This window comes from Aspergillus japonicus (genome assembly GCF_003184785.1).
Source record: "Aspergillus japonicus CBS 114.51 unplaced genomic scaffold BO86scaffold_136, whole genome shotgun sequence".
Lineage (NCBI taxonomy): Eukaryota > Fungi > Ascomycota > Eurotiomycetes > Eurotiales > Aspergillaceae > Aspergillus > Aspergillus japonicus.
The window spans coordinates 24,265-39,736 of NW_020291773.1; the positions used below are offsets into that span (position 1 = coordinate 24,265).

At 56.3% G+C, this 15,472-nt stretch overlaps 6 protein-coding genes across 6 annotated transcripts; 1 reads left to right on the forward strand and 5 right to left on the reverse strand.

The window, feature by feature from the left end:
• Window positions 1-185: 185 nt before the first annotated feature.
• BO86DRAFT_393924 (putative nucleoside-diphosphate-sugar epimerase) lies at window positions 186-1,708 on the reverse strand. Its single transcript, XM_025673121.1, has 3 exons — window positions 1,386-1,708; window positions 1,114-1,319; window positions 186-1,055 (listed from the first exon to the last, which is right to left on the reverse strand). Exons 1-3 carry the CDS (start codon window positions 1,406-1,408, stop codon window positions 256-258), a joined length of 1,029 nt encoding a protein of 342 aa, XP_025521744.1. The 5' UTR covers window positions 1,409-1,708; the 3' UTR covers window positions 186-255.
• A 418-nt stretch (window positions 1,709-2,126) lies between these two features.
• BO86DRAFT_45820 (retromer subunit VPS17) lies at window positions 2,127-4,416 on the reverse strand. The gene is made up of 4 exons (XM_025677276.1): window positions 4,305-4,416; window positions 3,723-4,227; window positions 3,216-3,669; window positions 2,127-3,160 (listed from the first exon to the last, which is right to left on the reverse strand). Exons 2-4 carry the CDS (start codon window positions 4,173-4,175, stop codon window positions 2,292-2,294), a joined length of 1,776 nt encoding a protein of 591 aa, XP_025521745.1. The 5' UTR covers window positions 4,176-4,227; window positions 4,305-4,416; the 3' UTR covers window positions 2,127-2,291.
• An 11-nt stretch (window positions 4,417-4,427) lies between these two features.
• On the forward strand, window positions 4,428-7,573 carry BO86DRAFT_426546 (mitochondrial elongation factor MEF2). The gene has a single exon (XM_025675519.1). The coding sequence runs from the start codon at window positions 4,721-4,723 to the stop codon at window positions 7,523-7,525; it is 2,805 nt and encodes a 934-aa protein (XP_025521746.1). The 5' UTR covers window positions 4,428-4,720; the 3' UTR covers window positions 7,526-7,573.
• A 35-nt stretch (window positions 7,574-7,608) lies between these two features.
• BO86DRAFT_374051 (fungal specific transcription factor domain-containing protein) lies at window positions 7,609-10,186 on the reverse strand. The gene is made up of 2 exons (XM_025670407.1): window positions 9,249-10,186; window positions 7,609-9,183 (listed from the first exon to the last, which is right to left on the reverse strand). The coding sequence occupies exons 1-2, from the start codon at window positions 10,043-10,045 to the stop codon at window positions 7,878-7,880; spliced, it is 2,103 nt and encodes a 700-aa protein (XP_025521747.1). The 5' UTR covers window positions 10,046-10,186; the 3' UTR covers window positions 7,609-7,877.
• Window positions 10,187-11,001: 815 nt separating this feature from the next.
• Window positions 11,002-12,784, reverse strand: BO86DRAFT_393929 (GTPase-activating protein GCS1). The gene is made up of 4 exons (XM_025673122.1): window positions 12,650-12,784; window positions 12,438-12,506; window positions 11,574-12,299; window positions 11,002-11,516 (listed from the first exon to the last, which is right to left on the reverse strand). Exons 1-4 carry the CDS (start codon window positions 12,689-12,691, stop codon window positions 11,079-11,081), a joined length of 1,275 nt encoding a protein of 424 aa, XP_025521748.1. The 5' UTR covers window positions 12,692-12,784; the 3' UTR covers window positions 11,002-11,078.
• A 334-nt stretch (window positions 12,785-13,118) lies between these two features.
• Window positions 13,119-15,436, reverse strand: BO86DRAFT_374056 (RNA recognition motif domain-containing protein). Its single transcript, XM_025670408.1, has 4 exons — window positions 14,926-15,436; window positions 14,316-14,622; window positions 14,005-14,241; window positions 13,119-13,951 (listed from the first exon to the last, which is right to left on the reverse strand). The coding sequence occupies exons 1-4, from the start codon at window positions 15,138-15,140 to the stop codon at window positions 13,583-13,585; spliced, it is 1,128 nt and encodes a 375-aa protein (XP_025521749.1). The 5' UTR covers window positions 15,141-15,436; the 3' UTR covers window positions 13,119-13,582.
• Between the last annotated feature and the right edge of the window lie 36 nt (window positions 15,437-15,472).

A 15,472-nucleotide genomic window follows, 5' to 3' on the forward strand; every position in this document is an offset into this window, starting at 1 on the left:
CGTTTGCTTGGATCGGCGAAGGTGATGGCATCGGACAGGTTCGCAATGGAACAAAGCGGCGGCTGGGCGGGTAGCGCGTTTATGTCGCTTGCCGTGTTCCGCGCTCCACCCCATTGACTTTGCTAACACATGCCTTAAATGGAACCGTAACATTGTTTCTTTACATATAAATCTACCACTAATAGATTTGGAGAGGGGTGGTCATTTCATTCATCAAATTAGCCTCATTGTACAGGACAGTCTCTGGTTTGCCATCTACAACAAGCCCAACGCCTTGGCCTCAATGTCAACGATTTCAGGAATAAGCTCCTTCAGGCTAGGCCGGTGAGGAGACCATCCGAGCAGCTTCCTGCCTCTGTAAGAGTGGCCGCGGGAATTGCTGCCCCAAGCATACAGACCGAACTGGTTCAGCTCCTTCACCTGGTCGTCGGAGATTGACTCCACGTCAGGAGACGAGATCAGCTTCTTCTCATAGGCAACCTTGGCCACCTCCCGCGAGATGTCTCCCCAGACGAAGTTGCCGTTCTCAGCCAGGTAGTAGCCCCTGTCATTCCAGGTGGCATCGCCGCCGCCCGCCGCAGCAGCGTCTCCCAACAGCCGATACAGGTCGCTCAAGTCTTGCACGTGGATCTGGTGCCAGATGTTCTTGCCCTCGTTCACCAGGAAGCCCTTCTTCCGCTTCAAGACAGCAGATGCCAGCCAGTAAGCCTGCACGCTCTTCTGGTTACCTGGTCCACGGCCAGGGCCATAGATGGTAGGCGGACAGACGATGGCAATCTTGACACTGTTGGGGTCGCGCTTGCCAGCGGCAATGACGATCTCATCGACATTGCGATGGAGGGAGTCAGAAGGCAGGTTAAGGAGCTCGTCCACGCCATCCCAGTCATCGTGCTCCTTTTCGCGGTACCGACCCCAGGTGTTGGCGCGGAAGTCCTCGACTGTTAGGATACCGGTTCCAGAGGTGTGAATCCACCACAGGGGGCGCTCCGGGGTGTGGTGGGTAGCTCCCTTGGCGATGGCCTCAGCAGATGCAACGTGGTCGCAGTCGGCAGTGTCTGGCCCAAGTAAGTTAGTTCGTAATCTAGGAGAAGGGCTGCACGAAGGGGAACGTACGGAAAACAATGTCGGCTTTCTTGACCTCCTCCTCGATGATATCCGCCGAATCTAGGTCTCCCAGCACGACGCGAACCTTAGGATATTCGCTGGAGAGCTTCTCTGCCTTCTCCTTGCTGCGAACCAACACCGCATATTCCCAGTCAGGATGTGCTTGGTGGACATTGTAAAAGACGTCTCCACCAATGTAACCGGTGGCACCAGTACTGTAGAGAGCAAGCAGCTAGTCAGAGGCTATCATGCGTAAGTGAGGGAGTGGGAAAGAGACCTACACGAAGACCTTGAGGGGAGCCATGTTGTGCTTCAGTGAAGGAAGGGTTTGCTTTTGGTTGTGTTATGTGCTAGTGGTATGATGCGAGTACTTCTCGTCAATAATTGGAGACAATGAAAGAAGGATCAAGAGATCATCAGGACGGGAAGGGGGATGTTCACTTTATATCATGAGTAGGTGGGGGGAAGAGTGGAGGGGAAACAACAGCAGACAGACAGACAGACAAATATTACCCCAATTACAGCTTAAGCTCCGCGGGCAGCCCGGAAGTCTATGGAGTTCCGATGCTTGGAAATCAAGAGTGGATGGGTTTGAGTGTGAGCTGTTACAGCGCAATCAGCGCAATCAGCGCCTCAGCAAGAGTGGGGGTGGGAATGGGGTGCGAAGAACTCAAAAGAACGTCCCTGGACCCATTGTGGCATTGTACTGTCGTGTACCATTATTCATAGCATTGAGTGCTGTGCTTGCTCTTTTGCGCGACCACCTTCTTGACTTGAGCTGCGTGACAGCAGCTCGTCTTCCATTTGTCACTTTACCGTCAGGCGACTATGAGGGAGATTTGCCCCTCTCCTCGTGAATGACGTTGTAACCGATGCGAAGGCGGGGCTGGTTGACGTGACTTTGACAGGGGAAAGCAACAACAATCATTGCAAACTCAATGGGCCCAAAGCGGGCAGACATGGAGCCTCCGAGAACCACAGCAGAACAACCGATTGAAATTATACAGAGAAATCACGGAAATTATAAAGAAGAAGAAGAAGAAGAAGAAGAAGAAGAAGAAAAGCAACCAATGGTTGCATACTCAAAACATCATACAAACATGCTGCAACAGAGGACAGGAACAGAAGAAAGCCATGGTCAAAGGGGAATCTCGCATACAAATATGCCCATAATTTACAATGAGTTACTAAAAGGTACTCGTGGCTAGGCGACTCGCCGCATTGCGCGCGTCCAACCGGTCCTCATCGTCCTCCTCAGCAATCGAACTCACCCCGCTGGCCGAGCGCAGTCGACCCTTGGCACTTCCGCTGCCATTCGTTTCTTCGTCATCGTCCAGCGGAGGCGCAACAAAGCTGCCGCTCATGCTACGTCCGAGACTATCGCTGCGACGGGGGATTCCGCTCCATGCGTCGCCCTTCGGACCTTGACTCGAACCCAAATTCGATCGTCGAGCAGTAGGATGAGATTCACGGCCCAGACGACTCAGTCCCCCAGAAGCATCAATGGCCCGAATATCAGGTCGAACACTTTCGAGGGTAGCCAGGGTGCGGCGCTCCGATTCGATTTGACGTAGAGTATACTCGCGCAAGCTAGCGAGCAGGTCACTGGATGTTCGCTCAAACCAGCGCTGTTTCTCCAGCAGCAAATTCGATGTGACGCGCTGAGTTCTCTTGGTCAAGAAGTCCTCGTGGTTTTTCGCCTCATCCAACGCGTTGATAGCCTCATCGACTTTGTCGGGGCGCACGGAGGAGCTGACCTTGAGCCGGTCGGCAGCAGCACGTTTGCTGCGAGTGGCCTGCTGAGCCTGGGTCAATTCTCGGAGCAGGATATGACGATTTGTAAGAGTCTCTTTGACAATGAAGGCGTCCGAGGAGTGGTAGCTAAGTGGATCTCCAAGGGTGGTAGCCTCCGCGGTCGCCTGAACAGCATGGAAATCTCCGACCGTCTGAATAATCTTTCCGAGCTTGCGATAAGCATTGGCCAGTCCCGGGTGCGTCTCCTGCACATGCATTTGGCCCAGCTTGACGCCAAAGTCGGATTCAGCAAGACCCAAACCTGCACATCAATTAGCACTGGGCATTCTTCAGAATTGCATACCCTCAGAACATACCTCTGCGGCCCTTGACCACGCGATCAACCTTGTGGCTGGCATCCATAGCACCCAGATAGAACATTTTGACCGTAGGTCGGGCATTCTGTAGTTCCGGAGTGTCGTCCGGAGGGGGCGCGAATTGCTTCAAGACCTTCCTTCGGACACCGGTGGCGGGTTGCTTCATGCGCACCACAGGGCTGTACCCAAAATCGCTCTCCACAAACAAGATCACTTCGTCATCATGAATTAATACCTCGTTGCTCAGAACCACATTCAGCCATCGCTGCATCGAAGCCTTAACCCGAATTTCGTCTTCTTCGGTTCCGGCCCCAGCCGGGGTCAATGGGGATGGTACGGCGGGTACGAAGGTCTCGGGATTGGCGGAGATAAGGTGATCGGCGAGCTTGACGAATTCGCTATGGGTGCGTCGGACATCACGGTATTGGGTGGTTCTAAACTTGGGGACATTGGTCTAGTTGTTGTGGTCAGTATGCGTAGGTGGAACGGGACCAAGGACCAACTCACGTGGACATCGAAGCGCAGGATAGGATCCTTCTTGCCAGTTCGCTCTAGCCCAGTAATCTTTGCCTGTATTCTATAGGCTGGGGCCGGAGGTCTGGCATTTTGTCTGGGCCCTGTTTGGTAACGAGCGGGGATCTGGGATCGGGGGTGCTGAGCCTGGGGCTGTTGCTGTTGGGCACCATGCGGCGGTTGCTCTCCAGCATTGGGGCCACTGAGGTGGGTGTTCTGCAGTTGGCCAGACAAGTTCGGGGAGCCGAATCCATCTTCTCTGGCGCCCGACCCGTCGGCAGGCTGCGGCTCTCTATCGGTGCCGCAAGGGGAATGCTCTTGCGGGGGTAACGGAGACGAGGGGATATCGCTCGTCGCCGCAAAAGTAGTTTGCGTTGGTCGGGGCGAGGCCCATGGTGAGGTGCCTGCAGGATGGTCGGGATCGTGCGAGATGGCGGAGTAGTCCATCGTGGCTGTCGAGGGGAGGGGGGGAGATTGATGCGACCACGTCTACACCGCGCTGTGAGCCAGGCAGACATCAATCAGCATCATACTATATTGCGAAGAGTGAACCTGCGATTGACCAATGTAACTTACCTGTCAGGACTCCAGGGGTACTGAGGAGTCGGGGAGATAACAAGAGTTGGAGAGGGCAATTGTGTCAGATAGATGTGGGGGGGGAGGAAGGGGAGAACGGAGGAAGCGATGGGGGTTCAATTGATTGATTGAGAGCGGGCGGCGGAGGAAGTGACAGTACGTAACTACACGGCCTGATTCGCCAGGCATCAACGGGTCACTGGATCCGCTCCGAGCTTCAATACTTTATCCATTTATCCATTTCTTTGCGTCTTGATCAACTGCTTTGGCCTTCACATCTGCCCCTCTCTCTAGCCATTGTTGGTCTAGACAGCCCAAAGTGAGCATCCTTACTTGGCTCTCTCTATAAAATCATGTTCAACAGTCTATAATCTAAATCAGATTGACAAGGGCTCTGTGAGCAAGCACCGTCCCTGATGGTTGCAGCACTTCTGCGGCGCGCCTCTCACCCGGCGGCGCGGCAAATTGCTCTACAACAGGGTCAAGCATTGACCAGTCGCTTGGGAAACCATGTGGTGCAATGCACTCGGAAATCTTCTTTTCCACAGCTCCAGAAGTTCTCAAGCTCTGCCTTGCGAGGACAAGAGGAAACGCTTGACCGAACGAGAAATATCGGCATCATTGCCCACATCGATGCGGGCAAGACCACGACCACCGAGCGCATGCTCTACTACAGTGGCTTCACCCGAAGAATTGGAGACGTAGATGAGGGCTCCACGGTGACCGACTTTCTGCCCGCTGAGCGGGCGCGTGGAATCACCATTCAGTCTGCGGCTATCACTTTCCATTGGCCACCTCAAACAGCCGCAGAGCCAAATCAGTCGGACGCGCAGGCTCCTCGCTCTGCTCATTCCCACATTGTAAATCTGATCGACACGCCAGGGCATGCCGACTTCACATTCGAAGTTCTGCGCTCCCTGCGCATTTTGGACGGCGCAGTGTGTATCCTCGATGGTGTGGCCGGTGTTGAGGCTCAAACGGAGAAGGTCTGGCACCAGGCCAGCACCTACCGCATCCCCAGGATTGTCTACATCAACAAGCTAGATCGAGATGGCGCAGCCTTTGGCCGGACTGTCCGCGAGGTCGCATCCCGGCTGGCAGGGTGGCCAGCGGTCTGTCAGATACCGTGGTTTGAAGGCGGGGACGGTCGTTTTGTCGGTGTGGCCGATGTGATCAATCTTCAAGGTCTCCGGTGGGAGGACGGAGATGGCAAGTCGGTAAAGATGTTCAACCTGCAGCAGCTGGAGGCCGAGGAAGGCCGGCTGGCTCAGGAACTCAAACGGGCAAGGACTGCTCTCGTCGAGCTGCTCAGTGAGTACGACGAACTCATGGTCGAGCAATTCATCGAGCACGATGAAGATCACCTTGCTGTGCCTGCCAACGAGATTCTGCAGAGCTTGCGCCGATGCCTTCTCCAGGAGCAGGGCAGGAAGGTCATCCCGGTGTTCGCCGGCGCCAGTTTCCGCAATGTCGGTGTCCAACCTCTCCTCGACGCCGTCGTGAACCTCCTGCCCAGTCCGGTTGAGACCCCGGATCCCGAGGTCAGCATCGGGAGCGTCACGGGCGGCCTGCGACGCTTGCTGTCCGGCGACCTCATCGTGGAACAGAAGGTGGCAGCCTCCTCGGCCAAGGGCCAGGCGAAGAAGAAGAAGTCGGTCGTGCAGACCGAATCCCAGAACGCCATCGAGAAGCTCCAAGGCTGTGCCCTGGCCTTCAAGGTTGTCAACGACGCCAAGCGCGGAGTGCTGGTCTACGTGCGTGTCTACTCGGGACGCCTCGATCGCAGCTGCGCGCTGTACAACACCAACCTAAAGGTTACCGAGCGGGCGCCCCGCCTTCTGAAGATGTACGCCAACGACGCCGTGGAGGTCGACTCCATCCCCGAGGGCCACATCGGCGTGGTCGTGGGACTCAAACACGCCCGGACGGGCGACACGCTGGTCTCCTACGCCACCAACCGACAGACACCGCCGGAACCGCTCGACACGCTTCAACTGCGGCCCATCAAGGTCCCTCCGCCCGTCTTCTTCGCCAGCGTCGAGCCCCACAGCCTCAGCGAGGAGAAGCGCATCCACGAATCCCTGGCCATGCTCCTCCGCGAAGACCCGAGCCTGCACGTCACGGTCGACGAAGACAGCGGCCAGACGCTGCTGAGCGGGATGGGCGAGCTGCACCTCGAGATCGCGCGGGACCGGCTCATCAACGAGCTCAAAGCCAAGGCCACCGTCGGCCGCATCGAGATCGGCTACCGGGAGTGCCCCATCGGCGACTCCTCGCCCGTCACCAAGATCTTCGACAAGGAAGTCGCCGGCCGCAAGGGCAAAGCCGGATGCACGGCATCAGTCTCCGCCTTCGACCCGGACCTGGACGGCCTGCCCGCCACGGACCAGGACACCCTCCTCCTCGAGACCCAAGACGGCAACCAGATCCTCATCCAAGCGCCCGGACTCCAGATCACGCGAAACCGCAAGGGCATCGAGGAGAGCCCGGTCCTGCCCGTCGGGCTCGACGTCGCCACGCTCCGAACCTCGCTGCTGAACGGCTGCATCGCCGCCCTGGCCCGGGGCCCGCAGTTCTCGTTCCCCATGCACAACACCCGCGTGCACCTCACCCTGGACGCGACCGCCCACCTCTTCGGCACCGAGAGCACCCCGTCGGCCGTCGCCTCCGCCGCGCGCCTAGCCACCACCACCGCCCTCCGCTCCCTCCTAACCACCAACCCTGGCACTGGCACGTCCCTCATGGAACCGGTGATGAACGTAATCATCAGCATCGACGAAGCCAGCCTCGGCGCCGTCGTGCACGACATCTCCTCCGCGCGGGGCGGCCACATCATCTCCCTAGACGAGGACATCCCGCTCCCGTCCACGGACGCCGCCGCCTCCTCCACCAATTCCTCACCAATAATCCCCTACGAAGACCTCCCGCCCATCGACCTTAGCAAGGTCTACGCCCCGCCCGACCCCTTCGAGACCCCGTCCATCGCTCTCGGCGCGAACGCCAGCTCCGCCACCGCCGCCGCCGCCGGCCTACCGGAAACCGCCAACCGGCCGCGCACCATCACCGCCAAGGTGCCCCTCAAGGAGATGGTGGGGTACCTCAAGCACCTCCGCAGTCTGAGTGCCGGCCGCGGCACGTTCGTCATGAGCGTCGATCGGTTCGAGAAGATGAGTGCTCCGCGTCAGAAGGCGGTGGTGTCCGAGTTGAGGGGGGGGTATTAGTTCTCTCCCTCTCTCTCCCCTTGTATTTATCTTTCAGGGATATCTACTGTGGTCATATAAAGTAAAAAAAGACAACCTGTATTATAAATGCGGCAATTTACGGTATTCAAGGAAACAAAGAGAAAGAGACTTTTCTCAGGAATCGAATCATCAATAAAGATTAGCGCAAGTCACCAAATTAAGGCATCAATTCACCATCAAAAGAGCCAACCAATCAATAGTGACAACATAGGGAAATAACAAAACACAAATCATGGTATCTGTCAGACACAACTTCATCTCGTCTGATCTCATTACCCCAAAAAAAAAATTTCGTAAGAGCAGCCCATACGACTCAAGTTGCACAAATCATTCATTCCATCACATTCTCCAAGAACTCCAGCAACGTGGGATCCAAACTGAACGGCCGGATCGCCTGCTCCTCGACGTCCGGCTCCGAGTAAGTGAAGTCCGCGCCCCACCACGGCGCCTCCCGCAGGGGGTCCGAATAGGCCGACTCCGACTGCTGCGCGCTGCCGCGCGAGGCGTAATAGGACTGGAGACCGCCGTTGGCGGTGCGGTCGGCCAAGGTGGATGTCTGGGGGATACCCTCCAGATCGAAGCCGTGGATGGCGGCGATGCGGTGCAGGAGGCGCTCGCAGGAGATGAACGCCCGCCGGGAGCTGGGGCTCCGGCTGGCGATCGCATGGAGCCAGCGCAGGCATTTCTTCGCCCGCGCGAGGATCACCTCGGGCTCTTCGGCCGTGCCAACAGATCCTTGACCTTCCTCGGTCATAGTCCCCCTCTGCACATCGACGGGGCCCACGGTTAGCTGAATAAGCAGGATGATGAGGGCCTGCATGATATAGTGCAGGACGGCCCACCAGGGTGTCATCTCGCACAGCCAAGTCATATCAGGAACATCAGGGAAGATGGAAGTTAAGTCCATTGCAGATTGAAGGCAGACCAGGGCCGTGGCGTCGGCAAATGGAGACCGCGGGTACCTGGTCCGAGTGCCTTCTTTCATATCGGGACGGGTGAGGCAAGGTCGGTTCAGGATAATCTGAGAGCTGTAGAAAGCCAGGGCCAGGGCGATCCGTTCTGGGCACGGCGCCGTCATTTTCAGCCGACCGTTGCTGTCACAGAACTGGAAGCACAGCTGAAGGCTAGACAGCCAGTCTCTCAACATTTGTTGAAAATGGGTGATTTTGTCACTGGCACATTTCGGCAAGCCAAAAGACGAATGAAGACCATAGACCGCGTTGACGGCGGCATGGCTGATTACAGCGAGGTCGGCCAAGTAGAAGAAATATAGAGAACGATTAGGTTCGACAGCTTGGAGCGCCTGGTTTCTTGCGTCAATCTGGAATTTGGGGGTGTGAACGGTAAAGACAAACGTTCGCTCCCGCAAAGCAGGATCGGAAAGAAACTCTGCGGCTTGAGGGCGATGGAACTGTGCTTCGTCGAAGGGGATGGGAGCCGGGATACTAAAGGACCGCCATTCAATGCATGGGGTACGGCCTGTCATCACGGAGAGGAGTTGCTCCAGGATGAACAGTGACCACCAAAGACGAGTGCGGGACTCCCTCGATATAGCGTCTACATTGAGACCGACCCCACGGAGGTTGAGCCCCAATGCTATCGCACAGCGGGCAGCACGTCCAGCCATATGCCACGCTCTGGTCAAGTCAGTTGCCCGTTGGTTCACATGGCAGAGGCCCGCAACAAAGCAAGGAAGACACACCTGTTCACCTGAGCGGAAGCCAGATGGTAGATGGAATAAAGCACCCAGATCTGGACTTGCTGGAGATCCGCATGCTCCCCAAGCAGGCTTGAGTCGGCATTGAGAGCTATGGCTCGAGACAGAAAAGTACGATCATCGATGGCATCGGTCCAGCTGTTCTCGGATAGCTGCATATACTTGGCGCCGATGGCATAGATCAAATTCAGGATTGTAAGCCACTTTCGGCGCGGGGGCTCCGACTTGGTGAAGGCATGTTGGCACTGTGATAAAAAGAGGGTCTTGTTTAGCAGTGGGAACGATGGGTCGACTTTCGCAAGGTAGATGCTGATGAGTTGGTCGCTGCATGCTCGGGTTGGGAGAGCTTGCGGATCCCCAGGAGACAGATTTGAGAAACTGAAGTGGTCGAGATGATAACTCAGCGAGGTCATATCATCTTCCGGTATGGTCTCCTGCTGTGGCTGTGGGCTCTCGGACGAGAAGCTGAGTTTGCTCACTTCCTCACTGAGCTTCTGCATCCAGGCGATCTCCGAGCCCCTGCCAATATAGCCGGTCGCCCTACTACGCTCGTCCCGGTTGATGTCTTCATTCAAGGTGGCGAAATCGTGAAGAGAGCCCGCCGACGAGGAAGCTGTGGTGGATTGCGATGCGGCTACGTCTTTGTCTTTCTCTTTCGAAGGGGTGGGAAGATCCTTCTGTTCCACCGAGGACGGACCTTCAGTGCGCAGGAAGCCCCCTTTGATCATGGTGGAGAGCCGGTCGAGTTCAGCGCTATCTTTATTATCCGAGGCGACGACCATCTGGCCTAGAAGCTCATAAGCTGTGCGCAGTTCTTGCTCAGCCTGCCTCAGAGCCAGTTTCTTCCGGCGGTCGAGCTCCTCGGCAAAGACACATTGTGATCCGGCTTGGATGCACTTCTCGCATGGCTGGGTGCCTTGACACTATTTGTTTCAAAAGTGATTCAGGACTTGGTTGGTCGCAGTTGTGTAAAGATACTAGGATACTGGGAATACTGTAGTGACGCACTTTAGTCTTCCGTTTCTTACAGGCTTCACAAGCATTGGAACGTTTCTTGATGCGCGGAAGATCGGGCGGGCTGAGTCGGGAGGAGAGGATGTTATAGGCAGGAGCAAGGGTTTTAAGATCTTCTGTCCCTGCCCCTATTTGACCTGTCTGCATGATTGGTGAAAGGAGGGGGGTAAGGGGGTCAAGGGGGGTAAAGGGGGGTCAAAGGGTGATAGAGTTGGATGCTGTCATAGGAGATGACCGGACATAGTACTTTCTCGTAGATTGAACCCTGTAGTTGGTGGGGGGAGAAGGCCGGGGGGATGAGATCGAAAGCCGGAAAGAGATGAGATGAGGAGTATGACGTGAGAAGAGAGGAGCTTTGTGGGGGGGGAAACGGAGGAGTACAGAGGAGTACGAGGCAGAAATACGGGATAGTGAGAGGCTGGATGTTTTTGCCTGCGTATGGTTCATTGCTTAGTGGGTCGCCGCCCGCCCCGCCCCCGCTTTTTTGACGACAAGCTCTTCGTTCTCTGTATAGTAGTGAGTCCTCCGTATCACCCGTGACTATACGGAGTACTGTATGCTTGTAGTGTACCTCTCACCAAGCATCAGATGGCTCTCTCGGTCTTGAACCAATCGATCTGTCTGTCCCAAGTCTCGAGCTTTTTGTTTGACGGAAGAAATGTCCGATTATGCCATGCATACAGACTTGGTTCCTGGTACTCAATATATATATGTGTAATGTATAAACGGTGCCAATAAACTAAATACAACCATAGTTCCCCCTCCTCTTCCTCCACCCCCCTTCACTAGCCAAACTGGACCTCACCAGTTGTCATCCCATCCACTATTATCCTCGAGGTTCTTTCTTCCCGTGCCTGTCCCAGACGTAGCAGAGGAGGCAGACGTAGTCGCTGTTGATCCAGCAACCTTAGTCCCAGCACCCGCAGCAGCAGCAGCACCACCACCACCGCCGCCACCAGGCTTCATCGCAGCCGTGCCAATCGCACTCGATCTTGATGCAGTCCGGCGATGATTATCCTGTTCTCCCAGTGCAGAGAACGAGTCCCAAAAGTCCTTTCTTTCCGGCTCGGCTCCAGTCCGGCCCCGTTCCCGACGGGCAGCTGCCGCCGCCGCCGCTTCATCCTGCCCTTCCACAAACCGGTGAAAGTGATCGGCTGCGCCACGGGCCCCGGTCTGTAGGTTTTGACCTAGTTGAGAGGCCTGGAGACGAGCCTGCGCTGCAAAATCCGATTCCGCTATCTGTAGTTGCCCTCGGAGGTTAGCCCCATTGTACCACCAGAGTTCAACGTCACATACCGTCTTGGCCGTCGGCTGAATATAGCTATCGTTCACCGTCTTCGCCCCCTTCCCCACCGTGGTCGTAAACCATCCAAATCCCTTCGTCAACGCTGCCATGGGGTCTTTCTGGAAATCATCGAACCCAGGCAGGGCCCCAGAGCCTCCCGTGCGCTCTGTTCCCGTCGAAGCGGAGGGCGGCATCCCGCCCCCAAAACCCGTGAATTTGCCGCCCTGCGATGGCGGCAGGGACTCACTGCGGGTGGCATTCGCCGATCCCAGTTTGGCAAAATATGCCTCGTTGCGCTCCTTCTTGGTCGCGCCGGCACCGCCGTCAACCAGTCCGTCATAGGACGCGGGGGTGCCACCCCGCGCGAGAGGGGTGCTCGACCGTGATGACAATCCCGGCTGTTTCTTCGGTGGTTGTGATGGTTGAGTCGTTTGACCGGGCACATACTCCCTCCCCTCAATCTTCGCGGATAACCGCTCCTTCCATTCCTCTCCGACTTCGCCCTCGTAACGCTCCTTGATCGTTGAGTCCTCAAAGGTGCGGCCCTCGGATTGAGTGATGACGTGGGCGTCGAAGAAGGATTTCCAGGGCTCATTACCGCCTTGTTCCATGCGCATAATTTCCGCGGTCTTGAAGGCGTCCATGGTGATGGAGCGTACGAAGGAGATGTGCACTCCTAGGCCGCGATGCGTACCGGCGCAGTTAAGGCAGATGAAGGTCCCGAATTTGGGAGATGCCTGAATACGGCAAGCGGGTTAGCATGTGGAATCATCCCTGGCGGAGCAGGGTGTGATGTCGAAGGAGGGTAGGAATGGCATAGTGTCGTGACGTAGGAAGACGGATGTGCAGCAAGGGGAAGGCAGTCATTAACCCACCCATTGGGGCGATGGAGCGCCGCAATCGCAACATTTGTCGTTTCCGTTAGTTTTGGAGATCAGCAGAAGCTGTTGATAAAGACCGGTCAGTGATGTGTCAAGATGTAGGATGACGACGATTGAGTGCAGTTGAGGGAGGTGAAGGACGGGGACATCGAGGGGTAACGGAGGTGGTGATAGTAGCAGTAACAACAAGCAAACAAATGGCTCACCTTGGCCCTCGTCTCCGGATCAACCTCCCACATGCGAGACATGGCAGCTCAGGAACTCACTGATCAAGGAGCAAACTAAACAATGAAGGGGTTGCGGGACAGGAGAGCGATTGATTGCTTCTGCTGTGTTTGTCGTGGTGGAAGAAAGAAGTGGTGGTTTCAGGCCAAGTGTAGCCGCGACAGGCGGGCAGCGGGAGCCGATCGGCGGCGCCGCCTCTGTTGCTGCCCCGGGCTGCGGCTGCTGCTCCTCGCCCTGTCCACCCACCACAGTTGACGTAATGTACAATAAATACCTTAACTGATAATCTATCATGGATGGTCTAAGGTAAACATTTGTTCAGTAGCCCTTTCTAACTGCAAGCATCTCGTCGTCCGGTAATTGTACCGTCCTTGGTGGTATCGATGTCATACATATTCACAACCAATTTACTCGACTACAAGAAGCAAGCAGAGACACCAGATCATCATTACAAGGCCAGCCTTGCGGCTAATCATCAGTTCGATAAATGGGGGCTAAGATACAGGAGCACAAGAGAGCAAGATTCGTGAACAAAAGCCAGGTTCTTCCGTCACCACCACACATTACGGGGTTTTCGTCTCCCGCCTCACCGCACGGAGCCTTTTCGGGAATCCGTATATAGCAAGACATAAGATAGGTTATTGGAAAGAAAAGATGAAAAAAAGACACTCCTCCCGCGCAGACCAACTCAATCAGGATGAAATCGTCCACAACTTTTTCAGTAGAACGTTTTCGGTGGCGGTCTTGTCATCTGTCCAGCCCCCGACTGGAAGAATGATAACACTCGCCGCCTGACGAACGACCACGACTAAGTACCGCCTCTAGATGACGGGTCCCGACTCTGTCGTCACCTCGATCCCTCCCTGATTATTCCATCAGGGCTCACTCGTTCAGGTGGGGAACGGACATGTCCTTTACTCAGCAGCAGCAGCCGCCGGAGCAGCATTCTCCTGAGCCGGAGCCTCGAGAGCCTCGGTGGCCTCGGTGGCCTCGGTGGACTCCTCGGTCTTCTCGGTCTTTTCAGTCACCAGGACGGCATCATCTTCCTTGCCAGGGCTGTCGATGGCAACCTTGACAGCAATCTCACGGCCCTCAATCTCCTTGCCGTTCATCTCGTTCACGGCCTTCTCCTGGAGCTCTTCGGAACCGAGGGTGACGAAGCCAAAGCCACGACCCTTGCGTCGCTCGTTGCGAGCCTGGAGCTTCTTGATCATAAAGCGGGGGATGGGGCGGAGAGCGATCTTGGCGGAAACGGGCTGGTAGTCGGCGAAGATCTCCTTGAGCTATGGGGTTGGTTAGTCATGCACAGTGCCAGTATACTTCGACTAGACCATACCTTGTCCTCGCTCAGGTCATAGGGGAGGTTGGCCACCATAACCTTGGTCTTAGAAGGGATTCCATCCTCGGGAGGACCACGCTGCTTCTGGGCACGGGGAGCACGGGGCTTGCCGGCCTGCTTGCCAGCATCAGGAGCGGCAACAGTCTCGTTCTGGTTGGTGACCTCAGTCAAGGGGGCGACCTGACCAGGAACGTTGATGGGCTCCGTAGGAGCCTGCTCAGCTTGGGCCGGGGGCTGGAAACCGCGAGCATGTGTTAGCCTAAATAAAGAGTGCTGCGAAATCACGAAAAGCTGCAGATGAAACCTACCGAGCGTCCTCCACGGGGCAGGCGGCCACCACGACCGCGGCCACGGCCACGGCCACGGGCACGACCACCAGATCTCTTGCGACCTTCAGCACCGCTGGCGCCCTCACCGCCACTTGCAACACCCTCAGCCTTGGCCTCAGCAGGCTCAGGCTTGCGGGCGAGCTGCACAGAGACCTTGCGCTGAAGAATCTCCTTTCCAGACAGCTCCTCAATAGCAGCGGTCGCCTCGTGAGCGGTGGCCAAGTCCACGAAGGCATAGCCAACGGGACGGTTGGTACGGGGGTTCACCGGAATGGAGACGCTCTCACTAGGTGATGATAGTTGATTAGTATTGCTGTAAACCAGAGATCATCTATCTGGAGAGATGGGTCAGGCAGAAGGTGGTAATAGAAGCGCCCAAGGCACAAGTGTCCACTAAAGGGGTTACAGATTCGAAGACGACCACAGCCAAAGTGAAACCCAGTGTGCGCACGGGGGATCGAATTGTTTTCGATTCTCCGCGATCATCCCTAGCTACTCGTGGGTTCGTGGATTGGACGCCGCTCAGACCAAGGGAAAGAAGAGGCCAGGTGGACGGAAGCGCGAGCAACAGGGAAGGAGCAACACTTACATCTTGTAGTTCTGGAAGAACTCCTTGAGCTCCCCCTCAGTGGTCGCATAAGCGAGGTTCCCAATGTACAACCGACGTCCTTCATCAGCACTGGCGGCGGCCGCGTCCGTAGACTGGGCAGGAGCAGGAGCAGTGCCGTTGGTGGTAGCCTCCGGGGCGGTGGCGGCGGGGGTAGCGGCGACGTTGTCGGTGGTGTTTTCAACGGCAGTAGACATCTTGAAGGCTGAGGACACACAAAAGGTCGAAAAAGGTGATTGAAGGGTTGCGCGCGCGGATTGACTTGACCGGGGGATGTGTGCAGGTGTGTGTCGGGGATGCAACAAAGGACTCAGGAGAGCTTGAGGCTGCCTTGTGCTTGAGGATTGAACGTGGGAATTAACTTGAAGAGGGGGGGGGGAAAGATGGGGAGAAGAGGGAGGAAGGAAAAGGGTAGCTTGGTGCCCTAGATACGAAAGTTGACGGAGAGAGAGGGGGGGGGAAGTGAAATTGAGTTGCAGAGGAAGATGAAGAAGATTTGTCTTGAGGAGATGAGGTCGACTGGGGGGGG

Excerpts from the sequence above, each read along its gene's own strand:
- BO86DRAFT_393924 (XM_025673121.1), bottom strand. The coding sequence starts at position 1,408 with ATGGCTCCCCTCAAGGTCTTCGT. Across the intron at positions 1,320-1,385 it reads GCTCCCCTCAAGGTCTTCGT|TACTGGTGCCACCGGTTACA; the intron begins GTAGGTCTCTTT and ends TGCTCTCTACAG. Across the intron at positions 1,056-1,113 it reads GAAAGCCGACATTGTTTTCC|ACACTGCCGACTGCGACCAC; the intron begins GTACGTTCCCCT and ends TACTTGGGCCAG.
- BO86DRAFT_45820 (XM_025677276.1), bottom strand. The coding sequence starts at position 4,175 with ATGGACTACTCCGCCATCTCGCACGATCCCGACCATCCTGCAGGCACC. Across the intron at positions 3,670-3,722 it reads TCCTGCGCTTCGATGTCCAC|ACCAATGTCCCCAAGTTTAG; the intron begins GTGAGTTGGTCC and ends CACAACAACTAG. Across the intron at positions 3,161-3,215 it reads CGTGGTCAAGGGCCGCAGAG|GTTTGGGTCTTGCTGAATCC; the intron begins GTATGTTCTGAG and ends ATTGATGTGCAG.
- BO86DRAFT_426546 (XM_025675519.1), top strand. The coding sequence starts at position 4,721 with ATGGTTGCAGCACTTCTGCGGCGCGCCTCTCACCCGGCGGCGCGGCAA.
- BO86DRAFT_374051 (XM_025670407.1), bottom strand. The coding sequence starts at position 10,045 with ATGGTCGTCGCCTCGGATAATAAAGATAGCGCTGAACTCGACCGGCTC. Across the intron at positions 9,184-9,248 it reads GCTTCCGCTCAGGTGAACAG|AGCGTGGCATATGGCTGGAC; the intron begins GTGTGTCTTCCT and ends TGACTTGACCAG.
- BO86DRAFT_393929 (XM_025673122.1), bottom strand. The coding sequence starts at position 12,691 with ATGTCTCGCATGTGGGAGGTTGATCCGGAGACGAGGGCCAAG. Across the intron at positions 12,507-12,649 it reads ATCCGGAGACGAGGGCCAAG|CTTCTGCTGATCTCCAAAAC; the intron begins GTGAGCCATTTG and ends CTTTATCAACAG. Across the intron at positions 12,300-12,437 it reads GCGCTCCATCGCCCCAATGG|GCATCTCCCAAATTCGGGAC; the intron begins GTGGGTTAATGA and ends TGCCGTATTCAG.
- BO86DRAFT_374056 (XM_025670408.1), bottom strand. The coding sequence starts at position 15,140 with ATGTCTACTGCCGTTGAAAACACCACCGACAACGTCGCCGCTACCCCC. Across the intron at positions 14,623-14,925 it reads TTCTTCCAGAACTACAAGAT|TGAGAGCGTCTCCATTCCGG; the intron begins GTAAGTGTTGCT and ends ATCATCACCTAG. Across the intron at positions 13,952-14,004 it reads ATGACCTGAGCGAGGACAAG|CTCAAGGAGATCTTCGCCGA; the intron begins GTATGGTCTAGT and ends CCAACCCCATAG.